Source organism: Scleropages formosus, chromosome 1 (assembly GCF_900964775.1).
Source record: "Scleropages formosus chromosome 1, fSclFor1.1, whole genome shotgun sequence".
Lineage (NCBI taxonomy): Eukaryota > Metazoa > Chordata > Actinopteri > Osteoglossiformes > Osteoglossidae > Scleropages > Scleropages formosus.
Genome location: NC_041806.1, coordinates 19,558,880 through 19,582,931, shown reverse-complemented (window position 1 = coordinate 19,582,931; position 24,052 = coordinate 19,558,880). Strand labels below are relative to the sequence as shown.

Sequence of the window (24,052 nt, the reverse complement as noted above, 5' to 3'; positions counted from 1 at the left end):
CTCGCGGTATGTGACGCGTTCGTGATCATAGGAAAGCGACGCAATCGCCCGTTTGAGAGATTTGTAATGTTTGCAAGATAAAACAATCCGGCATTGTACTTTTAGTTCAGTTCATTTAGCGCCTTTTTGTTATTGTCTGTTGATTTCGCTAGTTTTACGTCAAACAAATGGTTGATTTTATTAACGTATGCATGCCGTTAGGACAGTACTTGGGCGTTTTCAGGCGGCGAGAGAGCGTGCGTTGCGCATGCGCGCGAAGCAGCAGCAGCAGCAGCAGAAGAGGAAGCGCGTGGCGGATCGTGGGTAGGTACAGTGTTGCTCAGTGTCACTTCCTCTCTAAATTCTGTATGTGTTATACATACATACATACATATATATATAAAAAAGTGTGTGTGTATATATAATATTGCATTTACTGCCAGTGTGAAAGCCGCCTTTGCCACAGAGACAGTCGTGTTGACTCAAACACGTGTCCAGCAGGTTGACGTGACGTACACAACCTAAGCCTGCTAGGGGTCTGTGTTATTAACCTATTGATTGTGATATAGCTGAATTTACAAATACATAAAGTTTACGAACTCACCTCCAGTCCCTGTTGTTGGGTTCATAAGGCTTAGGGGAAGGTCTAGTGGTTTAATTTCTACCTACCGACGCACAATAATAATAAACTAAAGTAAGAATAATTGGATGCACATGAGGGACGGCTTTCACACTGGCAGTAAATGCAATATTATATATACACACACGTTCTTTACAGTTTACATGTCACGTGTCTTTGAACTGGCAAAGTTTTGTAGAGTGACTACCACGCCGTGGCATCTCAGCCAAACTGCTGCTTGAGCACCATGAGCGGCCGCTGTTGCCCGCGCTCGCAGCTCTGCTCTCGATCCTCGGCCTACACGCTGGCGCTGGGCCTCGGCTTCGTCACCCTGGGGACCTCCCGCATCCTGCTCCTCAAGTTCTCGGCGAACGAAGGTACTTCTCTTGCCGTGCTGTTGTGCCTGGCTTAGCCGCGTTTTCTCTGCTGGCTCGGGCGTGTCTTTACGCACGGTCTTTTCTTCGCAGATAACAAGTATGATTTCCTACCGGCTTCTGTCAATCTCATGGCAGAGGCCATCAAGCTCATATTCTGCGTGGCGATGTCTCTGCGGGTGATGTGTAAAGGTAGGCGTTTACGCTCTCTCGGCCGGCCTGGATGGTTGCCCGGCGGGTAACGCTGGTGCCCGTAGCTCCTGGGTTGTGGATCTGGATGCGGGTTCGAAGTCAGTTCAGTTTGTGTGGAGTTTGCAGGTTCTCCCCATGTCTGTCTGTGTTTCCTCTAGGTGCTCTGGTTTCCTCCCACAGTCCAAAATACACTTGTTTCTCATGGATCGGTGACTCTGGATTGTCTAGCATGTGGGAGAGACCGAGCCTGTGCATTAATGCACTATGATGGACTGGTGTCTTATCTGGGGTGTACCTGCCGTCATGCCACATGGTTTCGGGATAAACTCCGGATACCGTGACCCTGCTGTGGATATGTGGTTATTAGTGATGGATGGATGAAACCAGCAGTCTGTGCACATATGTTCTCACATTTGTTTTATTATTTCTATATACATGCTGCCTGAAAATATTTGAACCCTGTAGGGATGGTCGTTATTCTTGTAGAAAATATTAAAACAAGCCTATAAAATCCAGACCTTAAATCTTAATAATTAATTCATTTTTATAAGTTTATGGTTTACACACCTGGTTCTACTTACCTACTTGGTTTAACCAATGCAACTTGGTGTTCACTTACATTTCCACCTGCACTACTTCAGTGTTCTTGCTACACACATGATTTCCTCTAAATGAACAAATGGAATTTGTAAATACACACCTGTTGCATCAGATGAGTCTCATTAAATGACCATTTTGTGGTAAAACCAAGGGACGTGAGGGGTTCGCACGCTTTTAAGCAGCACTGTAGCAGAGAAGCAATTGCTTTATGTAAAAAAAAAAAAACATTGTTATGGCATCTCTGTTGCATGCTGCACTATTGACTATATACATTGTTATGGAACAGTGTAAATATGCACTTACACGTTAATTTCTTACAATCTTGGTCTCTTTTTCAGAGGGAAGGTCTTATAAAGAGCTCAGCTGCTCTTCTTGCGCCGACTTCCTGAACTACATGAAGTGGTCTGTTCCGGCATTCCTCTACTTTCTCGACAACTTGATCATTTTCTATGTGTTGACCTACCTGCAGCCTGTAAGTGTGCTGCTCATGTTTGTCAATGTTTCACTCGACTTCTTCTGTTTATTCAAAATGTGCTCTTGTTTCCCCCACTCATAGGCTATGGCAGTTCTGTTTTCCAATTTTGTCATTCTGACCACAGCTCTACTGTTCAGAGTTGTGCTGAAGTAAGTTCCTCTGTGTTGCACTAATTAATTTTCCTCTCGGTGGCTTCCTTAGTTATTATTTTTTAAATTAATTTTATGAACAGCACTGGGCCTTAGCAGAGATACAGAAAGAGGACACAGACAAACTGCAGATACACCAATGTATATGAAACAAGGGTTGAAGGTCGGAAGGTTGTGATGCATCATTTACAATAAGTTCCAGAAGGATGTCCAGACATCCCTGAATTCCCATGAATTATCATGCAGATCAAATGATAACTTATCAGCTCGCACAGTACTTCCTTCTGCCCTTGTGTGGTTTGTCCTGCAGGAGGCGCTTGTCCATCGTGCAGTGGGCATCCCTGATGATCCTCTTCCTGTCCATCGTATCGCTGACCACGGGTACGGGAGGCAGTCAGCACGTCACAGCTGTGCACGGCCTGCACGCGAGCCGCATGTCCAGCCCGTCCAATGGCTGCCTGCTGTTTGTGGAGACACAGCGGTGGAACCTCAGCGAGGCTGGTTTGGGTGGGGCTGGAGAAGTGGGCGTGGCCTTGCCTACGGGTGTGCAAAATGGGACCCTGCCCCATGAGCTGCAGAGCTTCGGACTGGGCCACGTGCTGCTGGTGCTGCAGTGCTTCATCTCCTCCATGGCCAACATTTACAACGAGAAGATCCTGAAAGAGGGAGAGCAGCTGACGGAGAGCATCTTCATCCAGAACAGCAAGTTGTACCTGTTCGGCGTCGCCTTCAACGGGCTCACGCTGACGCTGCACTCGGAGTCGCGTGCCGTCGCCCTGCACTGCGGCCTCCTCCACGGCCACAACGTGTACTCTCTGTCCCTGGCCGTGGTCACGGCCGCCCTCGGCCTCTCCGTGGCCTTCATCCTCAAGTTCCGGGACAACATGTTCCACGTGCTGACGGCGCAGGTCACCACAGTCCTCATCACGGGTGTCTCGCTGCTCGCCTTCGACTTCCGGCCTTCGCTTGACTTCTTCCTGCATGCCCCCGTGGTCATGCTCGCCATCTTTGTGTACAATGCAAGCCGGGCGCGGGACCCCGAGTTTGCCCTGCAGCAGGAGAAGCTGCGGGTCCTCAACGGGGAGGTGTCTGAGCGCTCGCGCGGGGTGAGACACTCTTTCCCAGCTGCATCGGCTTGCTTTCGGGTCCTCTAAGCTGCAATTAATAAAAACTGTAATGCAGATGGCCCCTAACAGGTTACGTTCCCTAAACACAGTTGTAATAACAATACTTTGCAATAATTACACTTCCATGCTCCACTATCAATAACCCCCAAATGAAGGGTCGCAGTGCTCTAATGTACCCTAGAAGCAAACAGCACAAGACGGTACAACCTGGATATGATCCCACTACACTGGAGTGTAAGACTTGTTTTTTTATTATTTAAATTGTGTTAAAACCAGTTTAAAGGCTAAGAAAAATATTACATTACACATTCATTTAGCTGATGCTTTTCTCCGAAGCAACTTGCAATGTTAAAATATCTAGTCTCCCCAGCACCCATTCAGTGCCACCAATTAATTAATTCCATGAACATGTCCAACGTTTGCCGATTTCAGATCTGCTTTTAACTTTTTCATTTACGCGTTCCACGAAAGCTTAATAAAACGTGTGTCCCTCGATTTATTTATAGGTAACGTTTTGTACAAATCTTGGACACTGCTGTATTAAATGAAAATACTTTGTAAAACCTACTTTGAACATTGTTCTGAACTTTGAGCTACATTAAAAATTAATTATTAATTATTAAAAATTAATTATTTCTGTAAATGTGGCTGTTGGTAGTGTAGGGGTTAGTGCTGCTCCCTTTGGATTCAAAGATTGCAGGTTTGAATCCTATCTCAACTTGCTTTACCGTTGAGTGAGGTACATACCCTAAAATTATTCCTGTAAAAAATTACCTAGCTGTATAAATAGGTAAGTAATTGTAAGTTATTTCGGAGAAAAGCATCAGCTAAATGAATAAATGTAAATGTACAGCGTTCTTTGTCTTGCTACTGATTGTCGACCCATGAGGCCTGAACTGTAGACGTGTGTGCAATGAGGCGGCCCCACATTGGTGTTTTTTTTGTACCTGAGGGCCGTTTTAGATAATAGAATGAAAATGTAAGTAAAAGTAAATTCCCTGGGAAATGTTTGAATCATCCACAACATCCGTAACTTGCATGTTGTAACACAAGGAACCAGTATATTGAATTAAATTGAAACTAAGGTCAAATGAGGGTGAATAATTTAACTAAACTTTCTGTTCCATTAACTTAAGATCTTCATGGCTGTTCCTGTTTTAATCGGTTCACTGAATGTATTGAAGTCTTTTCCCTCCACATTGCAGTGTCACTTCATGATCAGCAGGCGGCGCAGTCATGATTTTAGTGGTTTTCTGTGTGTAATGTACATGGATGGAATTTGTCAAGCTCTCAGAGACAGTTCTCACACAAAGGGAGATTATTTCATACATTTGCACTCCAAGGGACGTCTTGTTGCTGTTAGGCTCTAAAACCCACGTCTTTATCGGCGCTTAATTTAAGATGCGCTAACTTCAGTGGCAGCAGTTTCGCACGGCCTTCGCAGACACTTTTCTTCTTGCTCTGTTTTAGGATGGCGAGGAGCTCGAGAGACTAACAAAGGCTGACGTGGACAGCGAATCAGAGGACGAGAAGTCTCTCTAACCGTGAGGCTCAAGAGGGCGCTGAAGGAGTAGTGCTCGGACCTGCGACTGCGTCAAGTGTCATTTTTAGAATCGTGTGAACACTTGCCTTAATGTGCCTATTTAAGGGACTAAGGAAGAGAAATATGAACAAACACCATAATTGTTGACAGGTATTGTAATGTGGATGAGGGCTGCAGGGGGCAAGGTTAACTCAAGTGCCGTCTAAGTTCAGCGAAGCGATGGGGGAGCGTCAAGTCTGAATGATTTGCTGCAGCTCGACTGCAACAAATCATTCAAATACTCCCAAATACTTACTGTTTATATAATAAGTAGTTTTTTCTACTAAGGTAACCTTGTCTAAGGCATAACATTTTCCAGGCTCAAAAACGGGTCAGAAATATTTTCTATCACTAAGATAACATGATTCCAGCTCTATATATTGCCGTAATGCTTGCTTTTTTGCACATTTTGGTTAATTTGTCATGTTTTATTTATTTTTTTTTAATCATCTGCCTTCAACAGTGACCTCAGCTGACAGTGTGGAGCTGTTGAAAGAGCATACTGAGCAATCGGTGAGAATGTTATGTACAGTGTCAGCTCTGTTTACAGTCCCGCTGCGATGACTTGCCTGTAATTCTGCCATGTGAGCAGCTAGAAATGTGTGGGTTGAAACTTTCCACACATTTCTTGTGACATCAGTGTTTCAGCCTTGTGTCTTAAGTGTTAGATGCTCGCATAATGGTCTTTACTACTGGGCATTGTATTGCAGGAACACAGAGACTTAATCGCATTCTAAATTACATATTTATTGTTTCGTGGGTTCTTTTGGTACAAGTTTGAACTGTACATCAAAAGAATAAAACAAATGTAAGTTTGAAGAAACTATACGGAAATATACTTTTGTACATGGAATAGTTATACAGGAATGAAAGAGTCAAATGAAGGCCTCAGAATAATAGCCCAAGCAAAAACATAAATGATGGTACTGCTGTACAGGCAAAATTTTGTGCAAAATCCCAGGCAGAATTTAACATGGGTAAGACCTGCATGTATCCCAAAGAAAATTGCACAGCTTCACTTACCAAATTGCTTGCATGGTTTGTTCATGAGCCCCACAGAGGGTGACAGAATACAAGTATTTCAATCACCAAACCAGCATCTTGAATAATTTAGTAGTAACACAAAACATATTAATACTGTGTGGGCAGGATGGAGTTTATTGTACATTTGACATCTTTCCAATACAAAAATGAAAAAGATGATAATCTCAGGGTCCAGTGGTGATTTGTTTTCAGAATTTGCATACAGTATTCCAGAACTATATTACAACATTTTATAAAAGCTGAGAATTAACACCGTAACATTTACTCCATGTTTTTAAAGGATTAGATTAAAAATTAAGTGTGAAAATCAGTGAGAAACATAAGGACAAAAACATGAGTCCAAAATGGCACAGTTTATGACTTCCTTATTTCTTGCTGACAGAGGACAATATACTCAGACATATTTTTGTTTCTGTTTTAAGACAACTGTTTATAAATAAGAAATGTGTCACAAAAGTAATATTCAAACATGATGTTTGAAATGTTTCATACTTTGCGCTCCACTATTCTGTGCAATAATAGTTTTCGCTCCCAAATTAAATGTAAAAGAAACTGGAATCCAATAAATACAAACTTAGTGTAAAAAATGTATCTATACAGGTTTCTTTATCTACAAAAGAGAAGTCCATATGTGACAAAATACTCTTCTCTTTGGCGTTTTGAGTATGACATTTTAATGACCTATTGCAATAACTGACTGCTGGGGAACTGGTTGGTTGCTATGAAATGATTATGGGGAGGTCCTTCATCCCTGTACATATCTTCGCTGAAAATAGTCACAAAGCACCGGGCTCAGCGGTCATAGCACCATGATTAGTAACCATATCCTTGACCATAGCCCTCCTGGTAACCCTCATGGTAGCCGTGGTGATGGTAGCCATAGCCACCATACTCATCCTCTGGACAACGCAAGCCCAGGGACTGCTGGATAGCCATCTCCTGGCGGCGCAGCTGCATGGAGTCAATTAGGTCATAGATATTGGCCATGGACCACATGGGTGAGGGGTACCAGGACTTTACATTGCCATCCTTCCCCACCAACAGCATGGAGAAGTACTCAGGGCTGATCTGGAAGTAGTTCCTGATGTCTTTTACCAGTGTGGCGGAGAGGCCTTCACGTTCCACCGTTGCACTTCCTGTAAGGACAGATGGATTGTAGAGTCGCGTGCCACTTCACCACCTCTCATACAAAAGGGAAACCCTCTAGTGAGAAATACAGACATGTTTCTACCAACAGATAGCAGTGTAGTTAAAAACACTGAGTCTGACAAGGGATGTACTTAGAACTGGTCAAATCAAACACCCAGCTGATCAAACTGACAGCACCAAGAGCCAGTTTAGATGCTTTTGTTTACAGAATCTCAACACACATTGCTTCCCTCCTTCAACTCATGTAAAACACAACAGCAAGGATTATCACTGGCATGACAAAAACAGTGATATTACTCCTGTTCTAAACTCTCTTCACAGGCACCCCCCTCACTCATACAGTCATGGCCAAAAGTATTGGCACCCTTGCAGTTTTTGGCAAGAACCTCACAAATTCCCTCTAAAAACAAGTCATAATTGACCAAGCACTTGGTCTCCACAACTCTTCATTTCACTGTGAATATTACAGTACCTCTGTTTTTGATTCAGAACTTAAGCTGTGGGGCAGCATGGTGGCACAGCAAGTAGCGCTGTTGTCTCACAGAGCCTAAGTGGTGTTGAGAGAAGGTGGGTTCAATTCACGTTCAATCTGTGTGGAGTCCGCATGTTCTCCCTGTGTCTGTGTGGGTTTCCTCCCACAGTCCAAAGACATGCTGTTCAGGTTCCCCCATAGTGTGTGAGTGATAGAGAGTGTGTTCCACTGATGTATGGATGAGTAACCCATTGTAAGTAGTGTAACTAGCAGTGTAAGTGACCTTGGTGAATAAGGTGTGCGGGCTGATGACACTACAAAGAAGTTGCTTTGGAGAAAAGCATCTGCTAAATAAATGTGAAATTACAGAACCTCTGTTTTTGATTCAGAACTTAATCTAAGTGATATAAGATGCAGATACAAGAGTCTTACAAGCAGCTTGTGTATCATCTTTGGTGTGTCAATATAATAAAGGGGGAAAAAAATCGATGACACAACCGAAATGCAGTGTTCCAAAAGGACTTAGGAAAATATACTTCTGGACTGAGCTGGTGACTCAGTGTTGTTCTCCCGCCACTTTTTTCAAGAGGCAGGAATATATTTCTTACCTCACCAGCCTTTAGTATTTCCTGAATAAGTAGACTGACATTTAAGAGCGTAACTGCAAGTGACTCCCCTTAATAAGCGCCAACGCTGGAAACACCGAAACGGATGCCTCTTTCCGAAACGGTCGTGCCAGGGTCCATATTGGAAAGTATGTTCACCGTTCCTCTCATCCTCTGCCTTTAGCAAAATATTATTTGTTGGGCACCCAACATTCCACTGCGACTTCCCAGAAGGGGAGTATTTAAGGGCATATGGTGCGATTCAAGTGGAGGACGACAATGTGAAAAAGATAACCAAATCCAGCGGACCACCCCCAAGTCACAGAGGACCTTTTATGTTCCAGTTACCAGGGTTATATACCAGTAATGAAAGGAGTGTTTTGAGACTCAGCCCATCCAAAAAAGCCTTAGGAAATGTTTTTTTCTTTGATTAGCAGAAGAAAATCACAGCCACTCTCCTCATCACACACGCACAGGACCTTGTGGGATTAAACCACAGAGGGCTTACCATTGATAGGGTACAGCTCCAAAACTCCACCCATGTCTGCGGCGTCAACACCCACCAGTTTCAGTATGGACACGTGACGAAGGCCTGGGGGATGGGGGGAAGCAGACGTCAAGCGGGTTGGTCCCACAGAGCGAACCTCAACGGGAGGCGCTACATGTGAGCCTCGTGAGAGCGCTGCGCCGGGGTCTAAGCGTGAGCTATGGTGCACAATTTGTCTAGCCTTTTCCTCCGGTCAAACAAAACTCTGACAGTGCTAATAATGGAACGGACTGGAAGGTCTCACCATGAGGAGAACAAGGTACAGACCAGGATTACACAAAGACGTCTTTATTTAAAGCCAAAAGCCATCTAGGAAATATTGAATTTGGTTCCCCTTCTTCAAAGGAGAATAATAGGCACTTGGACACATGAAATTATTATCAAGTTATCGAAATAGAAACATCTAAACTCCTGCTTCTGCAGTGTTTTTGAGAGGTGGCGTTGATATAAAACAACGCAATTCTTTTTGGAAAAAAGAAAATAAAGCTATGTTTTGAGGACAAGTACAGTTTGACCAAGCAACGGTCAACAAGATGAGACTGTTTGACAGGGCGGTAGAGTCTGTCTGGCCACAGCGGAAAACAGGAAACCAGCAGCAATGGGAGGGACGTTGCTGGAAAGGGCCCACACCTCCCCCCAAGGAAAACATTTTTAGCAGTGAGTCCCAAAGTGCTACTGGAAATCCTAACCTTGGACCTGAAGGCTTCATTCAACAGTGTAACTGTCCAAAGTGAGGGTAAAACGGTGAAGTCGGTGCAATGATGAAGATTTCCACCAATCGAGGCAGTACATGCACTGCACGATAACGTTACATGAAAATTAGACCCATTCAAACATGGTCCTTTCTAGCTGCTAAAGTCATAGCTCTTGTACGACACGGTCAACAGCTCTCTCTTCCCGCAACATTGAGAAAAGCTGATACTGTCTGAAAAAAAAACTATTCACACTACACTATTTTTAAGAAAACATACATTTATACAGTATTATTAAAGAGAAGAAAATATTACATTAATAACCATTACATTAATATATTTACTAATAAATGTAAAACTAATTTTCTTTATAATGAAACAAATGTAAATTTGAAAATAACTAAAATAAAATTGTGACTTAAACAACCTGTGTGGTGGCACAGCAAGTAGCGCTGCTGTCTTACAGCACCTGGGTGGTATGAGAGGATGTGGGTTCAATCCTCACTCAGTCTGTGTGGAGTTTGCATGTTCTCCCTGTGTTTGTGTGGGTTTCCTCCCACAGTCCCAGCAGATGCTGTTCTACTTCCCCCATAGGGTATGAGTGACAGAGAGAGTGTGTTCCACTGATGAATGGATGAGTGACCCAGTGTAAGTAGTGTATCTAGGAATGTAGGTCACCTTGGTGAGTAAGGTGTGTGGGCTGGTAACACTACATAGAGTTCATGGGATGTTGCTTTGGAGAAAGGTGTCTCCAAAATCAACAAATGAAAAACCCTGGGAATGGCACCTTTGCAGAATGTATGGTACAATTCCATCTTTGGTTAAGTCATTTCTAGATCTCAACTGAGAAAAGCAACAGCTAAAGACACACATTGTACCCAGAACCCTGCCCTGGTTTATTCTACTGGCGTGAAGACATAGACTCACCGAGGTTGCAGGCCTGCCTGGTGAGGGCGTACAGCTGCTGCTGATAAGCCCATTCCTCATCGTTGGGAGAGGAGATGATGAACAACCGTCGTCTCCAGCGAAACCTGGCATCAGAAAGACCAGTCAGCTACTGCCATGGCAACCTCATCTTGATCAATGCCAAACATCCCTGAGAAAGTGCCGAACACCAGTGAAACACAAAGCAAGCGATTTTCAGAGATTCGCCCTAAAGCGAATGCTCATTACTTCATAGTCTGCATGATGTCTTAATACACGTGAGGCCAACATGCACATCATCCAGTCAGTTCTGAGTAACTGCTTTGCTGGCGGCATAATCCGTGCGTTTCTTAATTCGGCCGAGCCTTTTTTGTTTTCTTTAATGGATCTCGGCATCTGGCTTCAACTATATTTCTGCTGATGCGGCTCTCTTTCATACCAATGTGCTGAACAGGCAGCACACTGGTTATGCCAGGTCCAGATTCTCTCACTGCTTTAGAATATATGTCAAGAAACCCAGCTGTTTACTGTTTGGCTGTCCCTGGTACACGATTCCCAGCATGCATTGCAATGAGTGTGACAGCCAGGAATTCCATCAGGTTACTCATAACATTTACATTTATTCATTTAGCTGATGCTTTTCTCCAAAGCAACTTATAATGTTAAGATGTCTACAACTATTTAAATTATATATGTAACTTTACTGGAGCAAATTTAGGGTAAGTAACTTGCTCAAGGGTACTACACCTAGAGATAGGATTTGAACCTATAACCTTTAGATCCAAAGGCAATAGCTTTAATCACTACCCTACCAGCACATAAAAATGTAAAAGCATCAAAGTACAAATTCAGCTCTGTACATGTTCCAGGTCAGCCGCTTCATGGTCCTACAGTTATCCGAAGGAGCACCACATGGCAGCGTAGCTCAGATGTGACACACCTTGAGAGGAAGTTCTCCAAAGACCTTGGCTTGTCCTCCTTTTTGCACATCACCCCTTCTCTCTTCTGCTGCTCCATCTCTTTAATGCGGGAGGCGAATGTGTCGATGTAGTCAAACACGGCTTTCATGGCTATGGGCACCTCGTAAAATTGCTATGGAGGATGAACATCAGAAACCAGAGGTAAGAAGACAGTCTTATAAACTTATGATAAATAGCATGAAAAAAATAGTCAAAGAATTCGATTTAAAACCCACCAGTCTGAAAGGTGGCTCAGAACTGCTGTAACTAAGAAAGGTATAAAATCTGAAACACCTAATTCAATATTCGGCAGCAGACAACTGCATTACACCATATGGTTTATATATTCCGATTTACATGAAGGTATCTACTAAGGCAGTTCATTATAATAAAACAATTATTGTCTTAATGTAAATGTCAATTTTAAAAGACCAACGGAAACTTATATTGGTACATATCGTACATATTACTTCCAGATGTTATAAAATGTATTATCCTAATAATTATTATCAGAATAGAAGGTGAGCTACATACAGAGGGTCCCTGTTACATGGCAGCCCACCGTTCACTCTTTCACACAAACATTTGTCCTTATTTGTGGTCACGTCTGCTGAAGGAAACCAAATGTTATAAAAACACAGATTTTATTGTGTTTTTTTTTATTTTATATTTAAAAATCATCAACTGTTATAGTCCCTTATTCCACGAAATTGTCATTTTTGATTACATAAAGTGTTTTTGAAGAAAATACTGCATTGGTGCATATCTGTTAGAGAACTGTATCTGCATGTCTGTCTCAAAGAAAAAACATGTTTTTTGGTGCCTCCCGATACTACTGCATTTGACTAAGTGTCCTATCATAATGTACATGGAGCATCTCAAAAAAATACCAAAAAATTGTATTTTGTCCAATAAGTGCAGATTTATGTTGCATGACTCAACTTTTTGTATTTCCTGTGTTTATTCATCCCATGTATCTTTAGGCATTGATCAGAACTGAACCCAAGGCACTCCCAGCTAAAGATGGATTATGGATGGATGATGGATGGATGGCTTCCATGCTTTTCAATCATTTCATTTTGTCATATTAGTTCACATTAATGAATTTTTCTATTATTTCTTATGTGAAAAATTGTTATGCTATGTAGTGTTTTGGTCAATCTGAGCATCATAAAGATATATACCTTTTGCATAATTCAGGTTTTTCATTCTTCAGACACCTTGGACAGCAATTATCTTAAGACTTGAGAAGCCCAAAGTTATTGTTCAACTTCCTCGTTTTATGAAAACATTTCTAAATGTTTATTTACACCCATGAGTGACAGAGGGTCAGTTTGGGCAGAGTCGAATTGCCATAGTACAGAATCAAATAAGTAACAGTAGTCTTACTCAATTTTACCAAGTCTCTTTCAGCACCCAGGTGGACAGTGGCTTCTTTGTTAATGCCAAATGTCAGCCGCAAATATTAAACACCCTTCATCTTTGATGAGGATGAAAGCAGAACGGTGGTGAAAGCAGAACGACTTGGACTTATAATACAGCCAGTCATGCCAGAGTGTTTACAATGACAGGTCAGCAAAACTGAACTATAATGGGTCCTGTGGGTACTGAGTGGGTCCAGTCCCGAAATGCCAAGCGTGTGTGCACAAGGTGTAGTCTTGACCTAATCCTGGACACTGTTGGTTTTACGATCTGGCAAATTCTGCATTTCTGGTCACCCTGCACTGGACAGAGAGAAGGCGGAACACAAACCTTCACTTTCATGTCAACGTCAGTGAGAACCATGAAGAAGTCATCATGCGTCATGCCAAATTGCTTGCGCAGTTCAATGATCAGCTCTTGGTTCACAAGGTCTTCTTCTTTGAGGACTTTCATGGGCTTGTCATGCTCTGTGAGTGAAGAAGAAACAACTTTGTAAGCACAAAATACCAATTAGTGCTGTCAGGTAAAAATAAAGACTCCTTGTCAAATGGCAGCAAACCTAGTTCCACCACAAGTGGGTGAGTATTTTGGACTCAAAGAGAGGCATCCCCACTCTTGAGAAAGCTCATCTCAGCAGGGGAAAGAGAGTGATAATGCTCTGTGCTCTGGCATGAAATAACTGAGAATTCAAAGACAGTTTAAAAGAACCACGATCTTATTTAGAATTTCTGACTTAGAAAAATACTACACATTACTATGACTACAAAAACATGATCCAAATAAAAAAAAAAACCCTACTTTGCGGTATAAGAAGGTGGTTTCCTGGAAGAACATTTGCTGCTGCCTACCACAGGCCACTACCCCGTGACTCATGTTTTGTGTAAAAGTCAAAGTATATTTCTCTATGGGTTAGCCCAAATTAACCATCTGGACCTTCAAAAGAATTTAAATCAAACCTATAAAATATAAAGCAGGAAATTTAATGGATTTTGAGATCATCTTCCATCTCCCGTTGCCCTCTCAATTATAAGGAACAGTTCTCATGGAGAGTATGTCAATGACAGACCCGAACACTGCGTACAGCAGTACATGAATAGACTGAGACCTGCCTGATAATAAGATCCTTTCATGACTAAATAGCTCAAATTCAGAATGCCTTCAAATCAAAATGTTTCTAAGTCTACCGCTAGCTTCAGGTCTGTATTTCAAATCTACAGAGGAGACTACGTACATGGACAGTGAGGTCACCTCAAACTGGACTGCTCCCTTCCTTTCCTCAGGGCTCTAGACTTGCCTCCGCACACACCGCATGATAGATGTACAGGAGAAATGAGTAATCGCTGTCTGCTCAAGTCATCACAGATCACTGTCCCACATTCCACAAGCGCAGCATGAGACTTGGTAACACAGGGAAGGGGGACTTCTTTGTAACTTACAACCACAAAAATAAGGCTTTCCCATGGAAAACCAGGCTCAATTCCAAATAGGTGGCCACGTAAAGAAATTCATCACATAAACACACCTATAAATGTATTTCCGGGTTTGATTTTGACAAAGCAGAATAATCATTTCAAAGTTTAAAAATAAAAATAATGAAAAAAACATTGATGCCAATAGGGAATGGTATCAAGTTCAAGAGGTGTCTGAGGGAAGCTAACTAACAGGGACACATGGGTCAAATCGGGATAATCAGGCAGCTTATTTTGGGTCTTGAGTGGGATAGCTGGTAGTGTAGTGGTTAGAGCTAGTACTGGCTGTAAAGGTTGCAGGTTTGATCCCCACCTCTGGCTGTAGTGCCCTTGAGCAAGGTACTTACCCTAAATTGCTCCACTAAAATTACCCAGCTGTATAAATGGGCAAATAGTTGTCAGTTTGTAATTATAACCTTCACAGTGTAAGCTGCTTTGGAGAAAAATGTCAGCTAAATGTAATATTAAAAATTCCAGACAGACGTTCTCAAGGCCCATTGCATGCAAATCACTGGTATTTAGATTTGAGAATCGGGGCCAGTCCGACAAGTTTGTGCCAAGGATTTCATGGAAAGCATGTTGAGTTAAGTGGAAAAAACCTCACATTTCAATCAAAAAGTATTTAATCGTAAGTCAGTTTAGCCCAACAAATATCCTTTGTGATGCAGTCTGCTCTTCTATTTCATCAATGCTAAGCTTAGACACTGAAGACCAATGGCTCTGAATGGTCCAGTTAAAAAAAAAAAAAAGAGGAAATATTTATTGCTGCAATTCATGATGACCTGACTCAATGAATTTTAATAACCCAACTGCTTCTGAAACTCCCACACCCCTTATTGTCTGTCACCCTCTTTGAGGGAGGATGGACTAAATTACACACACACACACATTTTCAGAACCGCTTGTCCTATACAGGGTCACGGGGAACCGGAGCCTACCCGGCAACACAGGGCGTAAGGCTGGAGAGAAGGAGGGGACACACCCAGGACAGGACGCCAGTCTGTCGCAAGGTACCCCAAGTGGGACTTGAACCCCAGACCCACCGGAGAGCAGGACTGCGGTCCAACCCACTGTGCCACCGCACCCCTTCTGGACTAGATTACTTTGAAACAAATCAAAATAAAACCTATCCGAGAAGGTTTAATATTGCATATCCCCCAAACTTGTGTCCCCAGGTTTTAGATCTCTTGTTATTGTTACTTCAGGTGTTACCTAAGCATGACACTTGGCTTCAGGAACTGGAGCTGGTGTGAGCTGAAGGGTGTGGAATCACATTCCTAGAAGGTGATGTTCTCACCTTAACAACATCAAAAACTGCAAGCTGTATGGATTGGCAGAGTAAAAATTCATAAAAACAAGTACTTAACTCAAGAAAGGGCAATGACTGGTGGATTTAAAAATATGGTTTCAACACAGCAGGAGCGGCTGGTCTTACCTAACTGGTAATGCTCGATCTTCATGGTATTGTTGGTCAGAGTGCCGAAGATAGTGATGATGGAGACCTTCCGAACGGCCATGTCACAAACGTGTTCCAGGTATTCGTCCCTCTGCTGGGTGTACATCTTATGGTCCTCATCTGGAGTGGTTATCAGCTAGGGGCACACAAGTATGTTTTTGATCACACACTGGTTGTTGTAAAGGTGCATACATGGTGTACTATTCCATTTAAAAGGTTACATCCTCATATTCTAAACACTGATATTTTTATATGTAAAAACCTTCCAACTTGATATTTTCCTAGGTAGACGTGTGCTACACAAGACTGGTGTCAACACGCTAATTAAAAGAAAATTGTCTACCAGATGCCCAACAAGAAAAACACAAACAAAAAATAACAGGGCTATCATGACTAATGTTAGGCTAAAAATAAGAGAGCTAAATTAAGCAAAAGCCAACCCATATAATAACAGATTGCAGACATGCATGAAAAAGACAAGAAATCATTTTTTCCCCAAATGATACGATCCTCTAAAAAATACCCACATATTTAAGTATGTGGCCAGCATCAACATAAACATTTACAAGATTTGGTAGCAAGCTATTCATTTCCACAAAAGCCAACGAAATATTACATTTCTGTGTACACATTCAAACACAAATAAATATTATTCACGTAACAGGCCCTCTGCAAACCAGAGACCAGCTCTTACTTACAAGTAGTCGCCGCCTGCTTTCAAAGTAATCCAAGAAGGAGGAGAGAGATCCTTTGGGAGACACTGGCTTCTTCAAAGGCTTCTGGAAGTCTTCTTTGTCTTGGGTTTTGGAAGTCTTCTTTTTCTTAAGACGATGTTCTCCCTTCCCATCTTTGCCTAACCTGCTCCTCTTTTCTCCTTTGTCCCTCCGCCCTGACCTGTCTGACTTCTTCTTCTTTTCCATCTTGTCATGCCGGCCTTTTCCCTTTTTCATGGGAAGGTCCTCCACCTCTGATTGACCTAAATCATTAGTGGCAGGCTTCCTGGTGTCAAACTTCTCATCATACTCGTTGCTCAGCACCTTCTGTCCATGGTTCTTCTTCCTCCCCAGTCTGGGCTTGGTGGGCTTGTGCCCCACAGGTGCCACATTGCTGTGTTTGCGATCGCTGTTGCTCTTGTCTGTGGGGTTGTCATCATATCGTCCCAAAGAGCCCTTGGTGTAGTAATCTGTCAGCGTTGTGGGGTGTGGCGTCACTTTAGGATTGTTCTTACCTCTCCGGTGCTCCCGTGTTGGAGGGCCATACTGGGGTTCCACTGTGGTTTTAGGAGCAGGGATCCAGTAGGGTGTTACCTGGGCTTTGGTGGGCTTCTGATTTGTAAGGGGTGCTGTGGTGGTGGTGGTTGTCGTTGTGGCACGTGTTGTGGTGATTGCTGTTGTGACACGTACGGTGGTGGTTGACCGTGTGGTTGTGGGCCGGGTGGTGGTTGACTTAGCTGTTGTGGTAGCTGGGGATGAGGCTGTTGGGGCAGGCTTCTGGAATGGCTTCCGTTCTTTCTTCTGTGGCTTCCTGTCCCTGGGTGTATCCACCTGGGTCTCTGAATCTAAGGCTGAGGTTGCAGTCCCACCACCCTCTACCACCTGACCCTCCACACCAGCACCCTTACACTTCTGCACAAAGCCCTTTTGCCGCACCTTCTCAAACTTCCGCATGGGTGCCTGGTCGATCGTTTCGTACATAGCCTCCAGTCGCACTGGGTAGGGGTACCGCTCCTCCACCTGTAGCGTTTTCCGCAGCAACACCATGCCGAACTTGCCCTTCTCCAGCTTGAGGAAGTTCATCAGCCGAGGAACGAGCGTCGTGTCCAGGGGCTCCTCCAGGATCTTGCCCTCGTTTGTGATGCGCCGCACCTTTCCACCCATTTCTCCTTCTTGGTGGAATATAATGATTTGCTGCACATGGCGTTCTGCCAGCTCGCAGTACACATCTGGCTTCAGGAGACTCATCATCAGCCGGTAGTAGCCATCCGAGTCATGGGGGGCCGATATTACAAGCACGCGGTTCTTCCCAGCAAAGCTGGCAAGGAGGTTGGGGGAACCGGCCCCACTCGGCACACGTGCCTGCCGGACTCGGGATCCCAACATGCTATCGTCCTGAACCATGACGAAACCTGTTGGGTTCCTCCGCCGAGTTGGCCTCCTTCCAGGCTGCCCACTTCTGGGGCCAAAACTCTGGTCCCTCTGCATCACCCTGCGTTTCCCACCATTCTGTGAAGCAGAGGAAGCAGATGCAGGGCGAGCATCACTATAGCCACCAGCACTTTTCAGATCCGTGCTAAGCGTGGGGCGGCGGATCAACAGCCGTCCCGCATTTGACGTCCGGTTGACAGGACCGAAGGCAGACACACTGGCTGCCCAAGACAGCACTATAAAAAACAGATCCAGAAACAGCATCCTCTTCATCATAAAGTTCCGTCAAAAGGAACCCCACTGCAGAAGAAAGAAAACCCAGCTGTGGGACATAGGCTTTGCCCTGATCCCTTAGTTTGCTTTTTAACAAAACAACAGAAATTCTGTCTTTCTTTCAAAGCATAATTAAGCAATAATTATCCAGAACATCACTCTATTAACGAGACGTTGAGAGGCCCATGGAAATACTAAACTATTAATAATGACATCCGAAAAAGGGCAAGTAGAACTGAATAAAAAACGTCAGAAAAAAAGTTTTACAAAATCAAACGTAATTCCATATTGAAGTCAATCAAAACTCTGAATATCCATGTTTTGCAGCGATGGAAGCTCCCGAAGCTCATGGAAAAGTCACGGTTTCGGTGCAGAGCAGGATGCAAGTCGTGCTGTCAAAGTCTCCGAGGTCCGAGGGAGGGAGCGCGCGCGCGCGCCACCGCCGTCATTTAACGCGTTTCGCAGTAGCTCGGCTCCCGTCTGCGAGCAAAAAAGCGCTCCGTCCCTCTGTGTTGTCGCGCGGCAGAGCGACTTATATGAGGAAGAAAATCTGACAAAGAGTGTGTGTGTGTGTGTGTGAGAGAGAGAGAGAGAGAGAGAGAGAGAGGCTCTATGAGTGTGTGTGTGTGTGTGTGTGTGTGTGTGTGTGTGAGAGAGAGAGAGAGAGACGGGGGAGTGCTGAGTGTGTGTGTTTGTCGTCTCCCGCTGCTCGGCTGGAACCGCTCCCAGAAGTGTGTGGAAAAGCCCCCATCCACCTCAGCGAGCAGAAACAACGGGCCACAACAGCGCCCCGCAGCCCCCAAACCCTGGGCAGCTGCGCGCGGGGTCCGAGCGGCCCGTGAAGTCCGTCATCCTCGCGACCGCCAAGTCGGTGCGCGCGCCCGCGCCGTTCTCCTGGCGCGTCCTCCATACCCGTTCTTTCGAAAGCCTCACCTGTGTGATTCGACCTTTTAAATACAATAGAGACCAATTAAATGTCCAATACCAAATAATATGTAACGCATTTTCAGTCCTATTTTATTCAATTCATTTACAGAGTGCCCTTCAAAAGATGGTGGTGGACACCGCGGAACAATTCGAAGACATAAAATCATTAAATTCAATTCAAATAAATAATAAGACATTTATTTTTCTATTAAGTTAGCCTTCACTTTCACCACTGTTCCCCCAATAACTGACGAATAATTCCTTACATCCTTTTGTGTATTCTTAAAACAAAAGTTATATGTTAGTCATAAACAGTAGTAATAACACACTTCTCCTTTTAATCTCATCAGTGAAGGACAGGGATCGTTGACCGTTGCGGACTGATACAGTAAATGACCGTGTCACACTGGTCGGTGCTGCGGTCCTACAAGAGAAAGTAGTGCTGGTAGTGGGTCAAAATTAAACTATATATCACGATTAAAATAACTGTTTATAGGTAAGGTATGCAAATTTTAATGTACTACATATATATGCATATTTCATTATGGAAGTGCCTAGGTTTTAACAGTGAGCATTTCTAACACCTGGTGTAATTTGACATTTGTCACAAACCGTTTCTTTGCACACCAAACATCCACCTCCAATAAATTTAGAGCAGCGAATATTTTGTACATTTGGGTGCACATATTTTTCATTGCGTGTATTTTCATTGCAGATTGAAGAAAATAAACCCACCTGAACATGCTGCATTACTAGAAGCTAAACTGAACTCAATCCCCATCATCAGTATTTACACCTTAAATCTGGTATCAGCATTCCAAGTGTATGAAGCCATGTGGTTTTGTACCTTTAGATTAGTTTGTTTTCTTTGGCGAATGGAAAAAAAGTGAGTCAACAAGGCAGCTGGAAATTATCAACATTCCAAGAGCCAGCAGACATCCCAAGAGGCCCTTGCCCTGATGCATCCTGTGATTGTACTCAACTTCATTATGAGCACTTAATAAACAACAGGTATACTATGCAGCATGTAAAATTTGCACTTGTTATGCTATACTGAACTTTTAACCTATAAAACTGCATTTACCAAGGTTCCACTACAGTATATGGTCAAAATACCTTAGGCCCTTTTGCACACGTTCAGGTTTGGGAACATACAATTCCCAAACCTTCACTTGTGTTCTTCTCAATATATCCATATATATCTGTCATCCTGGTGTTGATGTATTATGCGGCCTGCAGGTTTTCCGCTTCACTTGTGCTTGTATCTTTATTTGCACCTGCTGTATACAAGCTATACAGAGGAATGACAATAAAAACAACTTGAACTTGAATGTGAACTATATTTTCTTATCTATTTTTGGAGTTATTTTGGTGGAGTCCAAAATTTTATTCAGTAAAGGCTCACAAGCGAGTTGATTAAATCATTCGTCATTACTATTGTCAGCTGCTTATCCTTCTGGTCAGGGTCACAGAGGTTCAGAGTCTATCCCTGAGTCACTGGGCCCTAGGCAAGGAGGGGTACACCCTGGATGGGACATTGTAGGGAAGTGACAAGCACCCATTTACCCAGTCACCAGCCTGAAACACATTTTCAGAGTGTGGGAGGATACCTGAGCAGCCAGTGGAAACTCACATAGACTTGGGAAACTTAATACAGATCAAGCAGGATAAAACCTACACCCAAACAGCCCAAGTGCAGAAAATCAAACTTAGATATACCTTGGTTCAGAGGCAGGGGGCGTGGTGATGCGGTGGTGCAGTGGGCTTGTCCAGGTCCTACTCCCTGGTGGGTCTGGGGTTTGAGCCCTGCTTGGGGTGCCTTGCGACAGAGTGGCATCCTGTCCTGGGTGTGTTTCCTCCCCCTCCAGCCCTGCACCCCGTGTTGCTGGGTTAAACTCCGGCTCGCTGCAACCCCGCTTGGGACAAGCGGTTTCAGACTGCGTATGTGTGTGGTTCAGAGGCAAAGCATGCTTCTCAGACCTGCGCTTAAGTTACATACAGGATGAAAAACATAGAATCGGTGTTATCATGTGTACCGATGAGAGAATGAAGCATTGTCTCTAAGGCTTGGAGGAATTTAAGAAATCTAATGCACAACTTCACTGTACTTCTGTATAATTTAATGTAACACAGTGACTTCTGCAGAAGTTGGATCCCCTGACAGAGCAGTGTTTAGTATGCAATTTTAGAACCACATTTGACATCTGACCTGAACCTGACTACCAAGTTGCATAATTTCAATTTACAAAATGAAAGAAAATAGACTGCAGTGTGTCCTTCCCACAGCCCTGCCATTTATTTCTTCCAGTTCTGCACTGAAATGTTGGTATTTTTCAGGAAGCTGCATCTTTCTTGATGCTCTCCTTAATTAGTCTTCAGTAAATCACTGTCAATACCAGCAATGAAAGCACATAAACCCCAGATGAAGAGAAGATGCTGGAGGCATAACTGAACCAACACACAACTCTTCTATAAGGCAGCGTGTGATGCGATAGCTGTGATATCTAATATTAAATTGGCAGCAAAAGTGGAGAAAGAGCATTATTATAGCATTCCTGCCAACAACTTACCAGGAAAAAACATTGACTTAGATATCAAAGAAAACAGTTATATGGGTGTGTATCACTGAATAAAATACATGGGTTGTGTAACCTGTTTACGAAAGCCAACTATTCAGCGTGAGATGCTTTTATAAAAGGAACACAAGTAATAATTCAGAGGGTTGCAGCAGCAGCAGCTGTGAGACCCACACTTAGAGCAGAACCACAATGGCAGTGTGCTGAGTTAGCCCAGAAAGCACCCCATGTGGACTGGGCACGGACCCGAGGGATGCTGGATCTTCTCCTCGGAACATTGTGTCCAGTTGGCCTGGGCTGGACAATGACACGTCGTGACCTGGAAGGCAGACGGCGGGGATAGACTCTGTCTCTGTGCTGCTGAATTTCTGCAAAGGGACGACTTGGACCGGACTTCCTGCCTCCTCTCACATCTGTTCCAAGGCAGACCTTGGAGAACAACACATCAAGACTTCTGTTAATAATTTAACACCGAAAGTCTTTAAGAATATATTTAGATGGGGGTTTTGATTATCTGACAGGACATTTTAATTGTATTTAAACCGTGCCATCTGAAGTTCTCATATTCATGCTTTTCATATTATTTTCTTCAAGGACACTTTTGGAGCATGTTTTTTTTATTTTTCATATCTCAGAAAAGAACACACCCCTAAACTTTTTTTTTTGCCAAATAAAACCAGCTGTACGTCCATGGCTTCATAGGAAACTGCAGAGAAAAATCTTTCGGCAAACACTGACAAAGTGTTACATACAACAAAGTGGCTGCAAATGAGGAATTCGTCTTGGTGCTTTGAGCTCTTCCTCTCCTTTCCGTCCAGAGCTACAGACATTTCCTCGTACATCTCTGCCCGGATGTCTAATCACCACCTACAACTCAACCCTCTTCAAAACAGAGATCCCACACATCCCAGCTGGTCCATCTTCCTGTCGAGAACTCTCTTTCAAACTGGACAACTCGCTCATTTTGCCTACCTGCTAAATGAATAAATGTAAATGTAAATGAATATGAAATGTATCCCCACCTGACGTCCAGGCAGATTTCTACATAGCCTCCTACACTTTGTTGTAAATGTGACGTTTGTTGTTTAGGTTGTCTTTAGTGCATAGCACTGCACTTACCACCTCCATCCCACCTCAGCTATATTGTATTTTTACCAACTAAATTTTATTCAGAAGGATATGATGGCATATACAAATTTCTGGAGGATACAGATTACATCAAACCTGATGACTGCATTAGAGTATTTGAGTACAAACATACAAATGGAAAGCGGTCTGGAAGCAGTTTACATGAAAACAAGGAAAACACTTCTTCACTCGAACGGTGACAATATGTAACTTGTCACTGGTCCTTGCCTGTACATGTATCCCCAGTTATCCAGCCATAATTCATTCCTGAAAATGAGCTGGATCTTGAAAAATCAGAAAACAAAATTACTTATTCCATTATTTATTAAGGATAAAAAATGTAGTTAATTTCAAGCCCATCCCAAGCACACCTCAAAAAGCAATAACACTATACATTCAGCCATGTTTGTGTTTTTTAAGTGGTTTTAGAAAAGTGAATATGAAAGTCTAAATATATATATAAAAAAACAGCATAAGGGCAGAAAGCAGAGGATGCAAACACAAACATGTGAGTAAACAACTAGATCATAGTGTCCAAAAAGTCAAGTGACCTCTTCTACAAGATTCTTGATGGTTCTTCATAGTATCTTTTAAAAGATTTCATGGAATTTCTGTGTTGAGGGTGAAGTCTGTTAACTACTGAAATATTGCTCATTGGAAAAAAAAACTGGTAATTTTTCTTATTACACTTTTGACACAGTGATACCGTGACAGAGAAAAAAGAAATTAATCAAATTGTTTTTAGTGTGCAGGGAGGCGCAGTGGTGCAGTGGGTTTGGTTGGATCCCACTCTCTGGTGGGTCTGGGGTTTGAGTCCTGCTTGGGGTGGCTTGCAGTGGACTGGTGTCCCGTCCTGGGTGTGTCCCCTCCCGCTCCAGCCTTACACCCTGTGTTACTGGGTTAGGCTCCAGTTTGCCGCGACTCCACTTGGGACGGGCAGTTTCAGTCAATGTGTGTGTGTTTTCAGACCTATGTGATGTAACATAGGTTTCAGAATATATTTTCACATCATCAGTTAGAAAGAAATGAAAAGCTGATGCATTCGAGAGTAATAATACTTATCTACAGAAGATGAAAACACACACAGACTGACTGAAACTGCTTGTCCCGAGCGGGAAACCGGATCCTAACCCAGTAACACAGGGTGTAAGGCTGGAGTGGGAGGGAA

At 43.3% G+C, this 24,052-nt stretch overlaps 2 protein-coding genes across 5 annotated transcripts; one reads left to right on the top strand and one right to left on the bottom strand.

Annotated features, from left to right (window-relative positions):
• Window positions 1–3: 3 nt before the first annotated feature.
• On the top strand, window positions 4–5,428 carry slc35a5 (solute carrier family 35 member A5). Of its 4 annotated transcripts, none has more exons than XR_001966046.2 (7): window positions 4–303; window positions 790–975; window positions 1,066–1,164; window positions 2,103–2,236; window positions 2,321–2,388; window positions 2,699–3,749; window positions 4,986–5,045. XR_001966046.2 is itself a non-coding variant. In XM_018750073.2 (7 exons), exons 2-7 carry the CDS (start codon window positions 846–848, stop codon window positions 5,055–5,057), a joined length of 1,299 nt encoding a protein of 432 aa, XP_018605589.1. In that variant the 5' UTR covers window positions 4–303; window positions 798–845; the 3' UTR covers window positions 5,058–5,428. The 4 variants fall into 4 exon arrangements, 3 of the variants coding, with proteins under 3 accessions (XP_018605589.1, XP_018605588.1, XP_029107273.1); XM_018750073.2 differs by having other exon boundaries at window positions 798–975; window positions 2,699–3,494; window positions 4,986–5,428; XM_018750072.2 differs by having other exon boundaries at window positions 5–303; window positions 2,699–3,494; window positions 4,986–5,428.
• A 1,338-nt stretch (window positions 5,429–6,766) lies between these two features.
• On the bottom strand, window positions 6,767–18,788 carry ccdc80 (coiled-coil domain containing 80). The gene is made up of 7 exons (XM_018750071.2): window positions 16,535–18,788; window positions 15,816–15,972; window positions 13,242–13,378; window positions 11,471–11,622; window positions 10,534–10,637; window positions 8,876–8,959; window positions 6,767–7,277 (listed from the first exon to the last, which is right to left on the bottom strand). Exons 1-7 carry the CDS (start codon window positions 18,254–18,256, stop codon window positions 6,955–6,957), a joined length of 2,679 nt encoding a protein of 892 aa, XP_018605587.1. The 5' UTR covers window positions 18,257–18,788; the 3' UTR covers window positions 6,767–6,954.
• Between the last annotated feature and the right edge of the window lie 5,264 nt (window positions 18,789–24,052).